We start from the raw sequence: 22,789 nt of genomic DNA, 5'->3' as shown, positions 1-22,789 counted from the left end.
TGTAGTAAAGCTACTGCATGTTTTGCGGAAGTTGTGATTTCCTAAGTGAACGTGTATAAATTTCTATAATGGATCCCCAATAAATTGCAAATCCGAAAACAGTGTTGTTCCAGTGACCTTGCACTTCTCTATCTTTGGATGAAGCTATTCGCAATCACTGCACCTCAACTGGGAAATACTATTATCATGGCCACTGTGTACCTCACCTAGCGAGATTATTTACACAGCTGCTGTATATATAATCAGCATGTGGTTTATGAAAAGCTATTTTTGTGCAGCTACCTGATCTACAAAATATAATAACAGCGAAACACACTCAAATACCAAAATATTCAAAGCAAAATTATAGGCTGTATATAAAGTAAATTTGAATTATCAGAATTGTTCTCTTGGATAGAAACCACTGATTCATGGATTAGGCTGTACTTGTTTGCATTATAAAAATAATTAAAACTGCCAGAAATATTTGTTCCCATTTAATAATCAAATTAGGTTAAGAGTGGTCAGTTTATTAGCTTTAGCACTTGAAGCCAAAGGAACAGCATAAATAATGATTTAGTATGATAAATGAAACCCCCGATGTTTACTAGTATGTTGGTAGTTTGTGGTCGAAGGTTATTAATTCATAAAACTTTGTAATTATTGCAGACATATTTATCAGCAGCTAATGCTATGCATATAGACGTGGTTATTTCCTGCAGCTTGATGGTTATATTTGGATAAAGTGGTATATAATGTATACATTTTGAAATCTATGATAAAGCAGCCTTTAAATTTAAAATTGACATTGATTTATTGTGGGAAATATTTTACATTTGCTTATGCTAATGTGAGTGAACTTATTTGATGAGTTAGCATTAGTTCACATCTCCTCAGGTCTTTGGTGGTATGCTGAAGTTAAATATGATGACTGATGTTTACATTGCCAGAGCAAACATTTTTAATAAACATTTCACCAATATAAGGAATAAAGTGATGTGTAGTAGACAAGTTACAATATCATGACTTGAAGTTGGGATTTTATTTTTCCATTTTCACCAGAATGACAAATATCTGCATCGTTTGGAAAATGCAAACAAGAAGGTTCCTGAAAGCATGATTTTCTTTGTATAAAAAGCAAGAAATGCATGACCCATGTACACGCATCATATCCAGATCAACAATATTTGGTAGTAGTCAGACCCAAAACCTTGAAACTTTCAGTCCAGATGTTGTCAAAATGACACACATATCTTATTGGCATGTAATAATACAGTTGTTTGGGGGGGGGGGTAGCAAGAGAATGCCCTGTCTCTAAGAGCACTATGAAGGATGGAGGAAATTAGCATCCTGTCTCCATGTACCCAGCATTGTCCAAATGCATTTTGCCAATTATAAGTATCAGAGCATACTGTTTGTTGATTTTAAATAGGCATTTGAGTTGGCAAATTACCAAACCCTCCCATCTATAGGTCTAATTGTCTTCCTTTCAAGCAACGCATCGGTTTGAATCTCACCTAAATAACAGTGTTTGCACTGGGAATGTTAATTCTGTGTCTTTACCCTTTACTTAAAGTGTACCATAAGGTTCCTTGTTAAGCCCTCTCTTATTTGTAAAGTTTTGGCCCATTTTGGCAAAGTATGCTTTGTCAGTTCTTTTTGCAGATGATAATATCCAATACTCCTCCAATCACAGTCTTTATCAAGGCTGATTCAGGTCTAGATAAAAATGACCAATGACCTCAACAATGCAGTCGACTGGTGCCACTCAAATAAATGAAATGGAATACATGTTGATTATTTGTGCAGATCCATAGCTGCCAAAATATGGCTGCTGAGCTGCATTAAAAATACCCCATAACAAAGGAGTGCTCAGAGGTCTCGGAAATGCTTAATTATGCATATTTGAACGCAGTATTTTTTATCTGTGATGCAGAAAATCACCTACGTCGGAGTCATCCGTACACTTAGGGAATAAAGTGATGTGTCGTATACAAATTACAATATCATGACTTGAAGTTGGGATTTTAATTTTCCATTTTCACCATGTTGAGCCCACATTACTGGACAACAGAAAAGTTTCACGGCACAACAAATATGTTTTAATCACTATAAAAAATGAAAAATAATTTTTTTTAGGTTTGTTGCTGACAGTGTTTGTTAAATATTATTAGTGTTATTCCCAAAAGAGAAAATTGGGACATGGGGAAAGCACTTTAATGTGGGGTAGTTGTCCATAGATGCAATTTATAATTTTGCATTGTTTTCTTATGAACTTTTTGAGTAATCAAAGTCTGCCATATGTCCCCCCCCCCCCCAATTTCACCTGTAAACATATTTTCGCCTATATCTGTAAAACTTAATAGCTGACCACTACCTGTTTGCCCGTGGAAAGATTTCTGTAGGCGCCATTGGTCCTTACTCAAAATGTTTATACATTTATATTTTAACTTATTAGACGGCCTTGAGGGGTGATAGCTTTCATATAATCATATTACCCTCTTTTAGTTGTTGTCGTTGCAATATTTATTATTATGATATGCATGTTATTTGACTCAAATTTAGATCTGCTCGTAGTAAGTAGGACTCCGTAATCGGTCATATTTAAATTGAAGCTTTCGTGTTTTTGCAAGTGTAAAACAGGGCTCAGAAATGGTAACTCACCCAGACATGAAATGCAGTGTTTTATCTGATAGGCTACTATTCATAATTGGATTGGGAGGTCAAACCCTAACCCTAACGCTAAGGAAAGTCACCAGGATATAAACTTTAATCAATAAGAACTATATTAAGATGGAGATCTTTTTAAAAAAAATCAAATTAGCATGCATTATTCATACAATTTCATCATGTTGACCTGTATAACATTTTACTTATAGTGTACTCAAATTTTAATCTGAATGACAGGCATTGTTGAGCCCACATTACTGGGCAACAAACCATAGCAGTTACTAACTGTAAAGGCAATGGAAGCAGCATTATCACAGTCATTGCTTAATGTTTAAGTTTAAGTTTTTCATTGATGCATATTTCTGAAACTACTTTTTAGTTTCTCATCATGTTTGGTAAGGCTCATGATAAGGCTGCAATAATTCATTATGCGACATACTGTCTAGCCCCTATGACCTTAGGGTAAAGGTCACAGTCTGTGACATGCTGTCTAGCCCTTATGACCATAGAGTAAAAGTCACAGTCCGTGACATGCTGTCTAGCCCCATTGACCTTAGAGTAAAGGTCACAGTCTGTGACATGCTGTCTAGCCCCTATGACCTTAAAGTAAAGGTCACAGTCTGTGTCATGCTGTCTAGCCCCTATGACCATAGGGTAAAGGTCACAGTCAGAGTTGTTAAGGTTTTGGTTTAACTTTTTTATTTGTTTTTATTTCCCCAAACCCTGGATGGAAATTTGTCATACTTGGGATAAATCATCATTATGATAAGACAATTCATTTTTCAAGACATGCTCTTGACAATTTTGGTTGATGTCCATGATAGGGGATGGCTTAGGTGAATTATTTTCCCCAGTGCCAATCATTTTGCAAGACATGCTCTTTGCCCTTTTGAGCTAGGTGGTGTTGTTTTTATAGGGTTTAACGCCATTTTTCAGCGCAAGACAGGCTATACATGGCGGCCAGTATTAATGGTGGAGGAAGAACCCAGGAAAACCCCGGAAAGAACCACCGACCCACGAGTAGCTACTGGCAAGCTTTCTCACATATCCACATTGGCCGAGCCCGAGACTCGAACCCACACAGACAGAGGTGAGATGGCAGTGATCTGTGACGGATAGCACTTTAGACCACTTGGGGCCCCCTTAGCTAGGTGTAAAGGCTAAAGCCTGAGGTCCATGTTAGGCAGTGTTTCATATAAATTGGTTGTCTCAATGCATGCCGTTATGCTGAAATAAGCAACCACAAAAAATATATTTTATAAAGTTTTCTTCACCCACCAACACTTTTTTTCAGACTGTTGAATGCTTTTATTATTCTGCAATTATTGTGAACTCATCTGTTGTGTCTTTTTACATTTCATTGAGCAATGTATAAAATTTAAAACAGAGAATGTTTGTGTTTTGATAAATTTTTATGTTAATTGATTACTGATATTTAAGTCAGCAGTTGTGTTTAAATGTGCAAGATTCCTGGTGAAAATTCACATACATAGCTTAAAGAAGTGAGTAAAATTTCATGCATTTGTAATCCTATTATGAAACTACATGCATTTGTAGCCTTATATTGAAATTTCATAAATATGTAGCCATATCGTGAAATTGCATGCATTTTTAGCCCTTTCGTGAAATGTCATGCAATTCTAGCCCTATCTTGAACTATCGTGCATTTTTAGCCATATGATGAAATTTCATGCATTTTGTTGTTGTTGTTGTTGTTATAGGGTTTAACGCCATTTTTCAGCACACGATAGGCTATACATGGCGGCCAGTATTAATGGTGGACGAAGAACCTGGAAAAACCCCGGAAAGAACCAACGACCCACGAGAAGCTACTGGCAAGCTTTCTCGCATACCCTCATTGGTCGAATCCTGGACTCGAACCCACGCAGACAGAGGTGGGATAGCTGTGATCCGTAATGGAGAGCGCTTTAGACCACTCAGCCACTCGGGGGCCCCCATGCATTTTGTAGCCATATCATGACATTTCATGTATTTTGTAGCCATATCATGACATTTCATATATTTGTAACCATATCATGAAGTTTCATGCATTTTGTAGCCATATCATGACATTTCATGCATTTTGTAGCACTGTCATGAAATGCATTTGTAGCCATATCATGAAATTTCATGCCTTTGTAGCACTATCATGAAATGCATTTGTAGCCATATCATGAAATTTCATGCATTTTGTAGCCATATCATGACATTTCATGCATTTGTAGCACTGTCATAAAATGCATTTGAAGCCATATCATGACATTTCATGTATTTGTAGCCATATCATGAAGTTTCATGCATTTTGTAGCTATATCATGACATGTCATGCATTTTGTAGCCATATGATGACATTTCATGCATTTTTTAGCCATATGATGAAATTTCATGCATTTTGTAGCCATATCATGAAGTTTCATGCATTTGTAGCCACATCATGACATTTCATGCATTTGTAGCCATATCATGGAATGTCATGCATTTTGTAGCCATATCATGACATTTCGTGCATTTGTAGCCCTATCATGAAGTTTCATGCATTTGTAGCCATATCATGAAATTTCATGTATTTTGTAGCCATATCATGAGGTTTCATGCATTTGTAGCCATATCATGAAATGTAGTGCATTTTATAGCCATATCATGACCTTTCATGCATTTGTAGCCATATCATGACATTTCATGCATTTGTGGCCATATCATGACATTTCATGCATTTATAGCCATATCATGACTTTTCATGCATTTGTAGCCATATCATGACATTTCATGTATTTGTAGCCATATCATGACATTTCATGCATTTGTAGCCATATCATGACCTTTCATGCATTTGTAGCCATATCATGACATTTCATGCATTTATAGCCATATCATGACATTTCATGCATTTTCTGGCCATATCATGACATTTCATGCATTTATAGCCCTATCATGAAAATTTATGCATTTCTAACCCTTTCGTGAGCTTATTATCACTCGAACAATGTTTATAGGCCAATTGAAATTAAAGGTAAATAAGTGTATTTTGTATTTAAACGTCACTGGCCACTTATTTTATACAAATGTTGATATTATTATAGTCATAAACAAATTGTTATGTATGCACACCATAAGTGTGCCGATTTTTTCTTATGAAGTCGACTGACATAAAGAAGCCAATTTTGGTTTCTTTGGATTCTTTTAAGTATGCAGATTTCTTTTTTTTCTTTCTATAAAGTCTTCCAACATAGGGAAGCCAGCATTGATTGCTTTTTACCTGTATTAACAGGAATTTTCAGAACAAATTGAAACAATGGAACAGTTTTGAAAGCGACAATCTAGTGCATCATACACGCAAATCGATATATAAGGCTAAACAGAAAACGAGTTTTCAGTAGTTTCATCTAAATGTTGCCTATCAATAGTTTATAGTGTTTTATTTTTTGGTAACAAGAAGCATGTAGTTTGTCTCGTGGTGATAAATGTACATCATTTTTGTTTGGCGTCCTTTGTAGGTGGGAAATTATAGCTAAGGGGAGGTAACAGTGTGCATACTTCTATTTCAAGTAATTAAATTATTATTTCTTCACACTTGATAATTTTCTTGTTTTTGTGCGAGTGTAACTACTTTTAATCATGTAATGCAAATCTAATGTAAAAATATAAATGTTGGAGTATGGCCAATGACCTTTAATTAAAAATATATGAAGAGAGTGCTTGTACCACTATATCTAACCCTGTCTTTGAGGTTACATTTTTTTGTAATATTTAAACAGTTTCGTTGATTTGATCTAAGAAAATGTTCAATATATTACATGTAATAAGGCTCTATATTAAATTTTTTTAAATAATTATATATATATATATATATATATATATATATATATATATATATATATATATATATATATATGTAATTTATATTTAATAATAATAATGATAATAATAATATTATTATTATTATTATTATTATTATTATTGGGCATTTGACTTGGAAGCAAAAATTGCTAGTTTGGGTGACTGCTTTCATAATTCTGATCACTCTACATCCACTTCTGTTTTCACACCATTTTGCTGTATTCTGGCATGAGAGAGAATTCACTTTGCCAAATGATTTGTGTCCACGATGAACAGGCAGTTATAGAAAATTTACACTTTGGTTTTGTTAAAGTTTTTGAATTTGCTTACATTTCCAAAATACATGTATGTAAATTGATTTTTCACACACTGAATGAATTATGAACCTAATTCCTTAAGTGAGGGGCCGTGAGTGGCAAGGTGGCATAACACTCACCTTTAGAGATCACAAACATCACCTCTCTGTCTGACACATAGATTCAAGTCTCTTCGTTAGTCAACATAGGTATGCGAGAAAGCTTGCCAGTAGCTTCCATGGGTTGATGGTTCTTCCTGAGATTTTCCATGTTCTTCCTCCACCAGATATACTGGATGTCATGTACAGCCAGCCTGAAGAATGGCCTTAAACCCACTGCAGGAACTTTATGCAACATGCTCAATCTACCTTTGACCTTGGCATCAGTTGTATGCATTTTACAGGAATGCTTTGATCATAGGCATCACAATTCAAGGCCTGGCTTTGACAATAGGTTATTGTCAAGGTATTAGAATTCTCTTGGCATGTTCACAAAAATATAGAATTCCTGGTTATAAAAAGTAAACAGGACTAGTGATCATTTGCCTCAGGGCTGGACATTCAGTGTTGAAACTACTTTCCACTTGGACAAGTGGGTGGTAAAATTCATCGTCAAAAAATGGTTGTTACTTTCCAACAAAAACTCAGAGGCTGTAATTTTTGTTTAGGCCACTTTGGCAGAAGTTAATATTTTTCCAAAGAAACTGTCAGTTCCATTCATTTTTGTCAAGCTCATAGTAGAAGTTATTGCTTGTAAGAAGAAACTGTCGATGCCAGTAATTTTTCAATCCAGCCTTCAAGTTGGCAGAAGTTATCCGTCATTCAAACACACTGTTAATGCCAGTAAAAAAAATTTGAGCCTACCTTGGCAGAAATTATCACTTGTCCAAAGAAATTCTATGCCAGTAATTATCACTTATCCAAAGAAACTGTCAGTGCCAATTTTTGTCAAGCCTACCTTGGCAGAGGTTATCACATGTCCAAAGAGGCTGTCAGTGCCAGTAATAATTCTTGTCAAGACTACCTTGGCAGAGGTTATCACATGTCCAAAGATGCTGTCAATGCCAGTAATTTTTGTAGAGTTTATATACCAGTTATTTATGGCATCAGTGTGCTCATCCATATGTAAATCTTTCCACACCCTAGGTTATCATTAGTGTTAAATATGTGCATCTTTTCTTGGTATATAAGAGGCATGTTTGAATTTTTAAAAAGGTGTGTGTGGTGTCTTCTGTTTTAAATATGCAGCTTGGTATATTGTAACACCCATGTTAAAGTTGGTATATTGTTAAAGTTGATGTGTTTTTTAATTATAGCTCATTGAAGTGATGCTTACAAAGAGTGAACATTGAATAAATGACTGTTGTCTCAGCACCTTTGTCCACTTCACTTGATAAATTAAGATACAAATATGTTATATGTCTGAATTGATGATTACAGTCAGTGATCCCAGGTAATAACATAAATAATGATGTCACAAACTATATTGATCGATAAGTTTGGGTTATTGTTATAATAATAATAATAATAATGCTTTATTTGTAGAGGGTGACTCATTAGTCCAGGATATATCATTGGAGACAATTTTAATGACTGACCAATATTTTATTTTGTGCCTGAGACAAACATTACACTTTGCTTTGTTGAAAAATATGAGAAAGCAAAGTATTGACAGTGAAAATTGAATGAATATATATCTTCCACAGAGTAGTGTCTTTGATATAAGCCTAGATTGTACTGAGTGTGCATATTCATGCAGAGTGGGGGGAAACATTTCCCTTTTTCTCCACAATTTAAGCCAGGTTTTGTTTTGAACTGTAGGCGTAACTCATTATTGGTAATTTCCTACATTGGGACATACTAGGTCAATCTCATTATGTATAGCTTTTGATGTTGGAAAGCCTGAGAAAATAGAATGTACATAATTTGATGCTATTGTAGTTTGATGATAGCATCAGGGGAAATTTACAAAAAATCAATAGTTTCATATGAGAGACTGTCATTCTGGAACACCTTTGTTTTCTATATACATGTACAGTACTGGATGACATTCCAGTGGAGTTGATTAAAACAAGAGGCCAAAGAGTAGCACAGGAGATTCAATAAATGTGCAGTAAAACATGGCAAACAGGCATATGGCACAAAGATTGTGATTGTGTTTCCAAATCAAGGTAACCTAAGGGGCTGGACAAAGTACAGGTCAATAGCTCTCATCTCTCACATGTGCAAGGTCATGCTCAACGTAATGCATGACAGACAGACAGACAAGCAATTGAAGAACACACAAGAAAAGAGCAAGGTTGATTCAGGAAAGAAAAACACTGTCCCACTGATAATGACATAGAGGGGATGGCATAAGATACACTGGGGAAGTACCCAAAGTTATACAATTGCTACGTAGACTTTCAAGAAAGCCTTTGACTTGGTCTGGTATAAGAGCTAGTGGTCATTACTTGAATGCATTGGAGCACCAACCAGGCTAATAGGAACAAATGAAAGCCTGCACCAGCAATCAGAGATGGCAGCATGCTTTGTAAGAGAGTTAAGAGAATCCAAAATCTAATGCAGGCAAGGAGACCCAACATCACAGACACTCTTTGTAGTCATCCTGGAAAGAATAATGCAGGTAGAGTCAAAGTACACAGAAGAAGAAATAGAAATATTTGATTTGCCAACAACCAGCAACAGACGAGGAGAGCTAATGATAATAATAATAATACTGATAATAATAATAATACTGATAATAATAATAATACAGACTTTATTTAGAGAAGGTAACTCAATTAGTTACAGAACTAATCTACTTTGAGGCCTTCTATCTGTTATGTACAATATATACAGTATATACAACATGATGTGAAGAATCTGGCTTGACACTAAATAACTGAGTACATGTAATTTTAAAATTCAAGTTATCAAGCAAGGAACACATGCACAGGCATCTGTGAAAACATAAACATATATAAAACATATATCATCCTGCATTGAAAAATTCAACTATGAAAATAATGCAAAATTACTGAAAGGCAGGCTGTATTTTTTGTACTTGAACTGTTAATTTTTTTTATAAAGATTTGATCCATTTAAGGGGGCCCCGAGTGGCCGAGTGGTCTAAAGCGTTCTTCGTTACGGATCACTGCCATCTCACCGCTGTCTGCGTGGGTTCGAGTCTCGGATTCGGCTAATGTGGGTATGTGAGAAAGCTTGCCAGTAGCTTCTCGTGGGTCGGTGGTTCTTTCCCGGGTTTTCCCGGGTTCTTCCTCCACCATTAATACTGGCCGCCATGTATAGCCAATCGCGTGCTGAAAAATGGCGTTAAACCCAACAACAACAACATTTGTGATCCATTTAAGACATTGATTATCAAAGGACTCTTAGGTTTTAAAATCTTTTGAGAACCCTCAACAAAGATAAGACAAGGTCATGATATTGGGAAGAAAGGAGCAAGTAGAAATTCAGCTAGTAAAAAAGTTAAGAGTTTATGGAAAACTTCGTATATATCTCATAAATTTGATAACACGAGACAACAGAGAAATAAAAGGAAGAATAGTAATAGTGTCTGGAGTATTTTGGTACATTGAAGGAGATCTGAAAGAATGGCAACCTATCGAATACAAAGTTGCGAATTATAGATACATATCTTCATCCCTCTGTGTGAGTAACATCAATGATAAGAGATGTAGAATGGCTAAATGGATTGGGGAGGAAGCATTCAAAATTAAGTGCTGTAAGATTTAACAAATCAGTTGGCAGCAAAGAGTGATATAAACAATATTATCAGGAAAGTTCAAACAAGAATGAAAACGATCTGGGAAAGAGTCAAAGATTGGAAGTTGGGACTTTTTACGTTTGTTTTTCTGTCTGCAGAATGAAGGACAACAGGAGAGTGAAACTTGCAATACTAGGAATAATGGAACATAAAAGAGTGGTGTAAAATGAGCATTCACAATGCATTCAGGATGGCACAAGAGAGAAGAGGGTTTTAGGAACCATAAAATATGAGGAAGGCTCACCATTGGAATCGGCAGTTTCTTGGAGGGGGAGAATGGGTGATTCATTGATGTATAGTATATGTATAGAAGATGCCATATCGATTCATCATTTTGGATTTGACATGTTAGAATTTTTTCATTTTTTTTACCTATATTATGTACACACTCATTCTCACTAGGTTTCCCTTGTCTGGTAAATATATGTATATGACACAACTTTGATTCGTAAATTATTTTGTTTTGTGCTGGTTTTTATTTGCAGACTATTCAGTTATTCAGTACCTGTAAACATCTGGATTTTCAGCAGGTGCTGTTTCCATTGAGTCTGAGTTTATTAATTAGGAAATACTGTTTTGCATAGTTTCTAAAGTTATAATTTTTTTTTAGTGTAGGTGAGTCTATTCATTAAATTGGGCTGAGGGGTTGGTCACTGTTATATCATTGCCCACCCCTATCCTATTTCCACTGGATCATCTTATTGTTGCATTAACTGTGATTAGATTTAGAGTTTATTCATCTCTCTCCCTCTCTATTAATGGTCATATCCATGAAATGAAATATAGAAGATGAACTCAAAAGAGTGAGTCATATATACAGTGTTTTTGTAACATTTAATTTCAATGTCTTTTGTCAGTGTTATTGTAAATCATTGTCTGGCATTGTGTATGTTAGAGCTATAAAATTTAAGGAAGAGATGCATTTCCAACACATCTGCATGCTTGAACTAAAAGAATGAGGTCACTTTCACCAATATTATATAAATAACTGCATAACCTTTTTAACAACTACAGTCTTGTTCAGTTCTGTCACTTTGGAAGATATAAATTTCTTTCCCAAAAACTGCATAATATAATTTGAATAGGTTTGACAGCATTGTGGTATGAACATAAATCAGATATGGATCAAGATTCAGAGACTTCAGAAATCTATCATAACATAAATCAGATATGGATCAAGGTTCAAAGACTTCAGAAATCTGTCATAACATAAATCAGATATGGATCAAGGTTCAAAGACTTCAGAAATCTGTCATAACATAAATCAGATGTGGATCAAGGTTCAAAGACTTATAATAACATATGCAAACAGATGTATTAGAAAAAAATTCAACAGAAAGCATCCTATTGACATTGATTTGTTGCAAGAGTAAAGTAAGGGAAGTAACCTTGATCAGTACTATTTTTAATCACAGGTTGCGTGTTCTGCATAGTTCTTCCCCTTGCAAAAAAAGTTTCAAGCAATAGAAGTTAGTTTTAGAATACAAGCTGCATAAATTTAAACAGAAGTTATATAAAATGTACATTAATAATTATAATGAAAGATTTATAATTTAAACTTTAAAAAATATAAAACATATATAATTAATATTTGATAATGTAATTTTATTTGTTTGTAAAATACTAGCTGTTAGCATGCTAAACTCCAACACAAGATTACCATGTTTGTTTCCCAGACCAGGATTGGCTGCCATGTCATGTTCTTAATTGAGATGCAAGAAAGTAACTAAAACCACCAGGCAAAACACCTTAAAGTGGGCTTAACTTAAATCTATGTGGGGTAATTGACAGCTAATGTAGCATCTAGGATGAGGAACTAATTCTCTGTTGTACACCAATAAATTTATCTAAGTATCCCAATCAATGTATATTTGATTATGTGCAAGGAAAAGATTTTGATTTTAGACCTACATATTTCTGCATTCCTTGTAAACGCATCTCAAAGATTAATAATTTATTTACAGGAATTATTGCTCAAAATATGGCTGTATCTGTAATTCATAAATATTTTGAAGCAAGTGTGATATGTTTAGTTAGAGTTGGACAGTTGCTGATATTGACATGTTAAAGTTGAAAAATTGTGTAATTTTTTTTATGTTATCATGTGAATTATTTTAAGGCATTCCATATATTCATGCCATTATTCTCAGATTATTTGAAATAACTATTTCGTAGGTTTTGGATTTTAATAAAAACAAAAAAATATAATAACCTACTTATGAAATGCTTCCCATCTGAATTACTAAGAGCAGAGAAACCAATGATGTAAAAGAAAGTCTTAAGAAATTTTGTCGTCAAGCCAAGCCGATTAGATAGTGGGATTCAAACCTCCAACCTTCTGGTCACATGTCCAATGCCTTAAGCACTGAGCTATCACAACTCCCTTAGATTTCCATGGTTATCAGGGTTTATGGACATACCCAGGGATTTATGCTGACTGCACATATATACTCCCCATGTGTAATGCCAAATAAGTGTATATACTTGAATGGTGGGACTATTGGTTGTTGAAAAATTAGGGCCATGTCTCCAGAGGCTGTTAGAAATTCAGGGGACAATGCTGTGTTACAAGTGAATTGTCCTTTTTATGCCATGAAAGTGATTCGGAGTTTATGGTTCTAAGAAAAAGATGAATCATGCCAACAATAGCGGATAATGTGCTCCAAGCTTTTCTTTCACTTCACTTTCAAACCTGTGAAATTGCATTCACAAGCTGACATATATCAACTACCTAGGTGAGCTACTCATGGGCCTCTTGTGTGAAAAATACACTCCACAAATTAAAAATGATATCTACAGATCTTAACAAATGGAGGGCTTAGTTTGAGCAATTAAATAAATTTCAGTTACTGTTAAAAGCCTGATTTTGTAGCAGAGGGTAAATGTTGAAATTCAGTACAAATGGGCTGTTTTTGCAAGACATTGTGGGGAAAACTGATAGCATGCTGTATTTTAACTAGTTAACTATTTAAGTTACCAATGAGAACTCAATACCAGTAATAAACCTAATACCTTGCAGAAAATTACCCATAGAGACTTGTAAAGATGGCAGTGATTTGGACTGTAATTTCAGTTGCCATCGTCAGCTACCAACTGTAGTTCAGCTGAAATCAAATTCATTTACTTGTCTTAAATAAATGAACTCTTATGTAGTCAGTGTAATTATAAAATTTAATTTGAAGTAATTTTCAGAAAATTGGAAAAGTAGACATACTCAAAACACATTGAATTTTTAAGCATTGACAAGTTTTAAATAAAAAAAACAACTATTTATAGCTAGATCTTATAAGATTGGCATTTGTAGAATGTGCATGCATTTGTATGAATTTTGAGTTGCTATCCATCAGTACTTTTATTGGTTTGATGTGCATATTTCAGTGATATTTCTAATCAGGGATAAATACCTCTCCATGCATTGATGCAAGTAGCAAGGTGTGTATCAACAGCATGTTTTGTAGGATAGTACATTGAACCTTCCTTATGCCAGGTAACCTGGCTTTCACAGTAGACTGGTCCCTTGGTAACTTGGCTCCCCCAACAGGCTGGCCACATATTGTTGTCCCAGTATGGTAGTTACGGTATTGTCTAGCCTACCTTCGATGGAAGCTCAACAGAGTGGTCATGTTGCTGCCCATCTTTTTTTATTCATCTGTTGTTCCATCTACATTCTAGGTTAAAGTTGATGCTTAAGTTTTATACATAGTAGCCATCTCTGTCAAACAACCAAAGTTTAGGTTTTCAGCAGTGCGTGGTTTGAGGTTTACTTTAATATTCTTCACACATTTTAATTTAATTAAAGTTATTAAAAGAACACTTGATACTTTTTGCATTTTCAAGTACCTGCTGTAACATCCACTCTTAGTAAAAGATCAGATAAAGTCAGATGCACACTTTATCTTTTGGGGTTTTCTAACTTACTATTAACTTGATGCTGGCCCTTATTATATGCATTCAATAGGAATTAGATACCCATCACTGTACAAAATAGCTGAGAAATGTTGTTTTGATTAGAAGTGTCATTTTATAACATATTTACTTGTATTATGACATATTTACTTGTATTGCATTACTTTACAACCTGTTGGTAAAGCTTTGTGATTTTGTAATTTCAGGGCACTCATTCTGGATTGTTGTGCTATCCTGATTTTGTTTGTGGCAACAGTAAAATGGGGTAATACTGAGAAAATATTTAGGTCTGCTAGCTAATGGTGTTAGTAATGGCCAGGACTTTTGAAAATGGAGTGGACTGAACTCTTGGCATGAGTTTGAAAATCAAAATAAAGCAGTTGCCGAAAAATGAATGTTGTAAAGTGACGATTTTTTCAGTGCTGAATGAGCAACTCTCAAAATTTAGTTTAAATTTGCCTATTGTCACAGAAACTTAATATTTGGAACTGCAAATTAAGATATGCATAATAATTCATTGTTGTCGTGGAAAGTGTGAGCATATTATGTTAAATATGGCACCATATCCAAGTATTTTCTGTGATAGTCATGGCTGAAAAAAGTGAATCAAGGTCAAACTCAAGGTCAAGTCAGGGGTCAACTGTGGATGACCTTTCCTTACCATCACCACGATATTGTGATGATGAAGCCTTCATGATGCCAGAAAGATGTAGCAGTGAGTCAGATCTAACACCAGGCCAAAATCTGGACAATTTATCTACATTGAATGTGGAAGAAAGGGAGTTTATTCTTGGAAAAGGTGTGAAAATCAAAGTATTCTGGGACATCAAGGATGAAGTTGGTGCAAGTGACTGGATTGGGCTTTTTCTGACAGGTAAAATAAAATTATATTGTTGTCACATAATCTGAAGTTACATGAAAGGTTTTCTGTTATGTTACAAAATTTTCCATATAAACATTTGCTTTAGGTTAATTTCTTCACTTGTCAGATAATGTTGAGGTTACAGCATTAACAGTTACTTCATTTCCTTAATTTTTCCGGATCCCCACTGCTTTCTTTACAATCCTGTATTTAACTCTATAATCTTTTGTTTATTTATGGTTTGTCTACAAACATGTGTTAGCAAAGATGTGTTATTTATTTAACGAAATGTAGATACAATTTTGTCAAAGGCTTACAAACATGTGTTAGCAAAGATGTATTATTTATTTAACGAAATGTAGATACAATTTTGTCAAAGGCTTATATGGAGACTGCTTGTGCCTCCCTTACTAACTGAAGTCATTCTAATTTTGTAATATTTGTCCTGTTCGGATGTCCTTGATTAGCTAAATATCCAGAAAAAGAATGATAATGCACTAAAGCACATGGGCTGATGATGTAGGCCAGACTGTTTGATGCACATGTTCTAAGAAATTTCTAGAATGAGGAGTTGGTGCATCTAGCATGGATGAGGTATTTCGATTGCATTTTTAAAAGGTGAAGCTTAATAATAGTGATAGGTAAGTATTACATTATTAAAATTAGTTATATTCACCCAAAAACTTCAATTTTGTTGAATCTAAAGTGCTTTTGACTATGGTCAACTTGCAACTATAAATTGACATTTGTGAGTACAAAGTGACAACTGCTTACCATCTGGCAGTCTTAAATATTACCTGAAAACAAAATCTGCACTTTCTGATTACAAATGTATGCTGCATTGTGCACAAAAAACAGTGCATATACAGTCTAATTCTCAATATAATCTCTTCATTTGTAAGGCAACTAGTTTAATCAAACTTGTGTTGTCATGTTCAGTTAATTCCTTACTCAATGATTTCTGTTGTAAATTTCTATGCCAACAAAATTATTAGGGCTTGTGGCCTAAAATTTGAACTGGTACCAAAACTTGCAAGAAGGTTGTCCTTGGTTACTAAAGTTTGAACTATAATTGAAGCAAGCACTGATCTTGAGATATAGATTTCCGGTTACTTACTTCCAACACATTATTGATCATTGCTTTAAATCACTGACTTGTGCCATAGCAACATGTATATCTTGAGAGTGTATGCTCCTTACCATTCTTGTTTGTTTATTACTGTAGTTTGATTAAACAGTTTTTCTTATTTTTTAGAGTATTTCAGAACTTCACATAATAAATGGTATTATTTTTGTAGGTGTGACTGATCCATCAAAGTTCTGGGACAGTAAGACTCGAGGGATTAATGGTGGCCATAAAGGGGAAATAACTTGGGAGTTGGACACAATTGCACACTGCTTTACAGGGGGTATGCATCATGCAGGTTGAATATATTGATTCCAGAATCAGTTATTTTTGTGTGTTTATTTTGTGCATATTTTCAGTTTATCCAAATAAACATCATGTCCCAAATGTTTTTAATTTATATTTGCATAGTCAGACCTGGTGTTGACCAATGTGGAATGCAACAGAAGGAAAAATATGGGATTGTAAAGTTGAAAACACATCAAAAATTCAGTCTAAATGAGAAAATCTAACCGGACCACTTAAGCTTTTATATATTCAGACAAATACACACCATTCACTATCTTTCTCTATTCATTTTCTTTTTACTATAGTCTTTCATGACCTTCAACCTATACACTCTTTGTTATATCATTATTGTTCTTTTTAAATGTTTCATCCTTTTTAAAAAAATATTCTCCGCATACCTATTGCAAGAGCTTGCTGTTCCGTCTTTCACAAAACATAATTTATTACCTGGGATATTATTCCAGTACTAGACATTTCAGTTGCTTACATTGTTAGCAGCAAAATGGATTTTAACTCTACTGGTCATAGACCATAAGAGCTTATGGGATCGCCTGCTCATCATCCAGTGTATTGCATCCTTTAGCACAGGTCTGTTATTGCATCTCCTTGTAAACTACTTGGAAGATTGCATTGAAGCTTTACACAAATCCATTCCAAGGTCTAGTTGACCAAAATGAAAATGGTGTTACTCAGATATCCAATATGGCCACCATAGAGCCATCTTGAAAATCTTGTCACTACTATCAAGACTTCATGTGTTAACTGATTCTGAATGAATGCCAGTCTAACATCCAATATGGCCACCACAGCAGCCATCTTCAGAATCTTGTTATTGCTACTCCTGAATGGAAAGTCATATTATCACAAAGGTCTTAAACTATGTAAACTGAAAGAAGCAAAACGGACAGGTTTTGTTAAAAAATCAACAAATAATTTATGTCCCTTGAATACAATGTGTAAACTTAAAAGTAACTTCAGTATTGTGAATTAAATCCCCAGTTATCCTAAATGTTCTTTCACAAGTCCAAAAATATGTGTTCTGAGTGAATTCCAATATTTATGGTGCTGACATACCAATAGTTTTGAATGGGTTGATGTACCAAGGGACCTTATGTATCGCAATTTTATAATCCAGAATATCTTTGAATGAATTCACAATAATCCCAAACAGTGTTTTAGTCCAGAAATTCAGTGAGCACTTTGTAAATCCAGTGAATGGTTATACAGAGAAATTTATTCTGCAGCACCTATTTAAGTCAAGATTATCAAAATAATTTTTTTTTTTGCTGGAGTTATACTTTGTGAATATGAGAGCAACTTACAGATAAGATCCAGATTTTGCTCTTGAAATCTACCTCATCGTATAGTCCAAAAAATAAAGAATACAACAATCACAGCTACAACAACTACAATTATTACTAGGATACAAATTAAGAAATGAAAATAATAAAGTGTAATAGTGCAACAGAATTATGCAATTCTTCCCACTTATTGGTACTTAAATAAAACTAAGCTAAACTTTTGCACTATGGAAGGCATACCATATGATCTATTGATTTCCATCCAAGTACATGTATATGAAATCTTCAGTTCACTGTTGAAACCTGCCTATCGTTATAATCTTTCTTTGGGGAAATTCCACTGTCTGTGTTGAAATAACCTATCTTTGATCTTCATGGCCAGGCCATGATGGGGCTGGTTATTGCACTGGATAATTTTATGTTTTGTAAAAGAGTAGCGTCCATTTTTTTGAATCATATCAGTCGATTTGCTTAATTTAAAAAGTACTATATGTCAGCTTTTGAGCTGGTGTGAAAGTGACTTGTAGTTATAACACACACTCGAATTTGTTTCCATCATAAATGCTGGCCAGTCATGTGACTATGTCAGTGCAGAAACAACACCAGCATCAAAGGTTGCAGTTGAGCTAAGGCAGGTAAATAAAATGGCTGAGAGAATTATCTTGGATTATGTTGATTATATACCTAGGAAGAAGTTGGAATAGGTGTCATTTGTGAGATAGGACTTTGACTTAGGTGACAGGGTTTATTTTTTTTTTTACAGATTAATGTTTAAAGGATATCAGGAAACATTAAAACATTTTGGTACTGTCAGTAGGATTTAAAACATCACAGGCAGAAATGATAGAATATTTGGACCACAACAGTAAAAGGCCCCAAGGAGAGCACTATGAATGGAGGGTCATATTGACATGGAGTTTTCATGACAAAGATACTTAATAATGTTCATTTCATCCTAATGAAAATTATGCCGATTCCGTCAGTATGGCTGCCATGGTGGCCAGTTTGAAAATCTTTATATCCTTCAGTTATATCAAAGATGGTTTCAGCAAAGTGTTGGATTGCCAGAGATTCTTTTAAGCCAGTAGCCCCTTTTAAGGACTCTTTTCTAAAAAAAAATACATACAAAAAGAAATACCCTGAACTAGTTTTCGTACACTGGAAAGATACTATGGTAGATATTGAAATAACAGTAAAATGAAAGTAACAATACATTCAATTAAAATTTCAGTTATAGAAGTTTTATGTTGTTGCTTGATTTTGTTAGTTTGCTGAATTACACAGCAAATAATGTCTGCCATTCTGTCATTACACTGCCATTTAGGTATTACTTGCTGTGTACCTTGACGACTCACAGTTTATGTCAAGATTAAACTCACACTTATACAAACTTGAATTTGTTGAAGCTTATCCAGTAGTGGTGATGCAAGGGAGGTAACTAAAGTTTTGTACAGGTTGCATGAATTACGTTCATACATCTATGAACTTTATTATGGATGTGACAGATTCATGAATGTAACAAAACCATCACACATTGTTTTACTGACAGCAAGTTTTACGTGTAGATTCAGGTTTGTTCTTATTGTTGACTATAACTTTCTCAAAGTTCTCAAGCTGTGTTGTTAAACAGCATTAAATCTCCATTTCTGTCCAACAGAGAAAACCAAGATCTGCTTCAAGTACTACCAGGGTAATTCTGGAGACCTTATAGCAACCAGTCCAGCAGTTACCATCCTCCGTCCAACAGCCGCAGAACATCTGGTGAGTCCATTGCTTCAGATATTAGCATTCTTATGCTCCAAGTCGGACAGGTTTCAAAATGTCAAATGGGTTACCAGAAAAATAAACGGATAGCCCAGCTTAAAGTCATCATTAATTATTATGCTTTGAGGAATGTTGTCATAATTATGACAATTAAATAATTATGAAAAATAAGTGATGATATCATGTTGTACCTCACGGGGCTACGTTGAGTCAACACATAGCAGCCAGGACTTACCATTCTTGTAGCTCTTTAGTTCCGGGTACAAGATTTGTTGGTCACTTTTACTTGGCGACAAAATAAGATGCAAGCATAACGTAGTGTTACCCTTGTTTTTACAGTACTCCCTTACTATAATGCCTTTCATTTAAATGCTGTTCTTGTGATAAAGTGAGCATCGATGTGGATCCCATTTCATTATGCAGTAGTGATATATGTATGGTGTACTTTATTATAAGCAGACATGATTTTTCTCCATTTTAAAGCGGACTCCCACTTCTCTCCTGCCTTGAATCTGATTTTTCTTGATATAATCCTTTTTTTTTAAGATCATCTCCGATCCAGTTTTCTAAAAACAATCTATTAGGTCCCATTCCGGAACATCCCTTTAACATATTCATTCCATATATTTGTTAGCAAATGACTCTTGTAAAGAGTATTCTGATTGGTCAAAAGTTTAAATTCATCCAGTGAATCTTCATGTAATGGAAACTGATGGCAGTGCAAAGAAAAAGCATGCTTGCAAATAAATGGTGTCATGAGTTGTGGAGAGAGACCATCATGACACGAGAAGTTTAGACAAAGGTTTAAAAACGTATGGAAATGGGAATGGCTGGAGCGAAAAGTCAACAGAAATTTAGTTGGTCAGTTTATAAGAAAACTGAATGCTAGAGGACTGGCATTTTGTGATCTCTGCTCTACGGTAATCGAGGTTGAAACCTTTTGGAACAGCACCTACAAAAGAAACTGCATACGGAAATATTGCAGCTAAGAAGTCATCTGGAAAAAGTGCAGTTAATTACTATAAGAAGAAAGATTTCTTGCATGAGAGAACAGATGTAGCTCTCTGTTAGAATATGCGAACTGCTTGTCACCAATAAAAGCACCTGCTTGAAAGGAAAAAGGCTGTCATTGAGAAGGAAAAGAAACGATTGCACATTTAGCCAAAAAAAGTCAGTCAAAAAGGAAGGCTAAAGAAATTTTTGCCAAGGACGCAAAAAGAGCTCATCTGGCATATCAACAAGTTGTTTTACAGATTTGTTATGAAAAGAGAGAAGGATAATAGTTTTGCTGCAAAAATGTAGAAATTATTTTGACTTAATTACGATGTGAGCACTGACATGCACCTGAAATAACTTAAGCACCAATAGTATTGGAGAACAAATTCACGTGACAATAAATATTGTGAAATTATTCAAGTCAAGTTGAAACTGTTTGGTAAGTTTGTTAGTTTTATCAAATGATTATTTTGTTATATATTATGATCATAAGTTGCACCAGGAGCAGTTTTTTATGATTGTAAAATGCATTTTTGCCAGGGTCCTTCGGTCTCCTAGAGCTCCGGATCGGGGGCACTGCTCCTCGAGACCCCGTTGGGGGAGGACCCACAAACTCCCCTTTCAAATTTTCAGCTTTTTTGTGGAATACCAAAATCGTATCTTAATATAGTTATATACTCAGGTTTCCATAAACATTATAATGAAGGGCCATAGTTAAGTCTTGTGTTTAGGTCATTGTGATGGAATTTTCATAATTGTGATAGGACATTCATAGTACATGAACATGAATACATTTGAAATGGGACATTCATGGTACATGAACATGAATACATTTGAGATGGGACATTCATGGCACATGAACATGAATACATTTGAGATGGGACATTCATGGCACATGAACATGAATACATTTGAGATGGGACATTCATTGTACATGAGCATGAATACATTTGTTTTGGGACTTTCATCGCATATGAACATGAATACATTTGTGATAGGACATTCATGGTACATGAACATGAATACATTTGAGATTGGACATTCATAGTACATGAACATACATTTGTGATGGGACATTCTTGTTACATTCATAGTAAATGAACATGAATACATTTGTATTGGGACACTCATAATAAACAAACATGAACACATTTGTGATGAGACATTCATGTTACATAAATATTAACACATTTGTGATGGGACATTCATGTTACATAAATATGAACACGTTTGTGATGGGATATTCTTGTTATATGAACATGAATACATTTGTGATGGGACATTAATAGTACATGAATACAATTTTATTTTTCAACTAGGATTTATGTGATCATTTGAATTCTGGAAAAGTTTCAGCTGTAAATAGTTTTCATGGACCTGAAAAGTCCAGTGAAAGGAAAAGAATGAAAATAGTCCAAAAACAAATGTAAATTCAGCATGTCTGCTTTATTTGTTATGGTTTCACCATTGTTTGACTGCTGAAATCGATACTATAGTTAAGTACATAAATCAGTACATTTTCCCATTCACGTTCATGGAAAAGTTGGGGGTTTTTTCCAGTTGAAAAGGACCCTGGAAGCCTGTTACCATTGAATAAGCAACTGTATGATTGATATATGGAGAAAAAAAATCATATTTCTGTTTACGGTGTCTTTCAGTTCAGATTTTCTCCAAATATTTACAGCAGACTGCTTTTGTTTTGTCAAGGTAGACTTTTATTGTTATGGTCGGGAGGGGAATATTTGTAGTAAAGAACGATGTTTACTGAATAGAGCTTGGTTTACAACATATACTGTCAGAAACAGTGTTCTAAAATTACACCGTCAGAAACAGTGTCATAACAATGTTTGCTGTCCAGGTCTGATTAATTGATATTTGCTGACCTGACCCATGCCAACAGGACCGACGTAGATTGTGTTGCAAACCTGAAAACAATTGACTGTGCATAGAGATGATTTAGCTTGAATGTGACACTTTTTTCAGTGGTGCTTATTTC

The 22,789-nt window shown here is 34.6% G+C and overlaps 1 protein-coding gene across 2 annotated transcripts in view; it reads left to right on the top strand.

Moving 5' to 3' along the window:
* Window positions 1-22,789, top strand: part of LOC149779657 (E3 ubiquitin-protein ligase HECW2-like) — a 207,852-nt gene that overhangs the window by 429 nt on the left and 184,634 nt on the right. For both annotated transcript variants that reach the window (XM_089940469.1, XM_089940468.1), the window contains exons 2-4: window positions 14,663-15,330; window positions 16,617-16,727; window positions 19,691-19,794. In XM_089940469.1, coding sequence (XP_089796595.1) covers window positions 15,045-15,330; window positions 16,617-16,727; window positions 19,691-19,794 — 501 coding nt within the window. In that variant the 5' untranslated portion in view covers window positions 14,663-15,044. The remainder of the gene's footprint in view (window positions 1-14,662; window positions 15,331-16,616; window positions 16,728-19,690; window positions 19,795-22,789) is intronic.

The sequence above is a fragment of the Sinohyriopsis cumingii genome, chromosome 17, assembly GCF_028554795.1.
Source record: "Sinohyriopsis cumingii isolate HCF-2022 chromosome 17, ASM2855479v2, whole genome shotgun sequence".
Taxonomy (NCBI): Eukaryota; Metazoa; Mollusca; class Bivalvia; order Unionida; family Unionidae; genus Sinohyriopsis; species Sinohyriopsis cumingii.
This window is presented reverse-complemented; position numbering and strand designations above follow the sequence as displayed.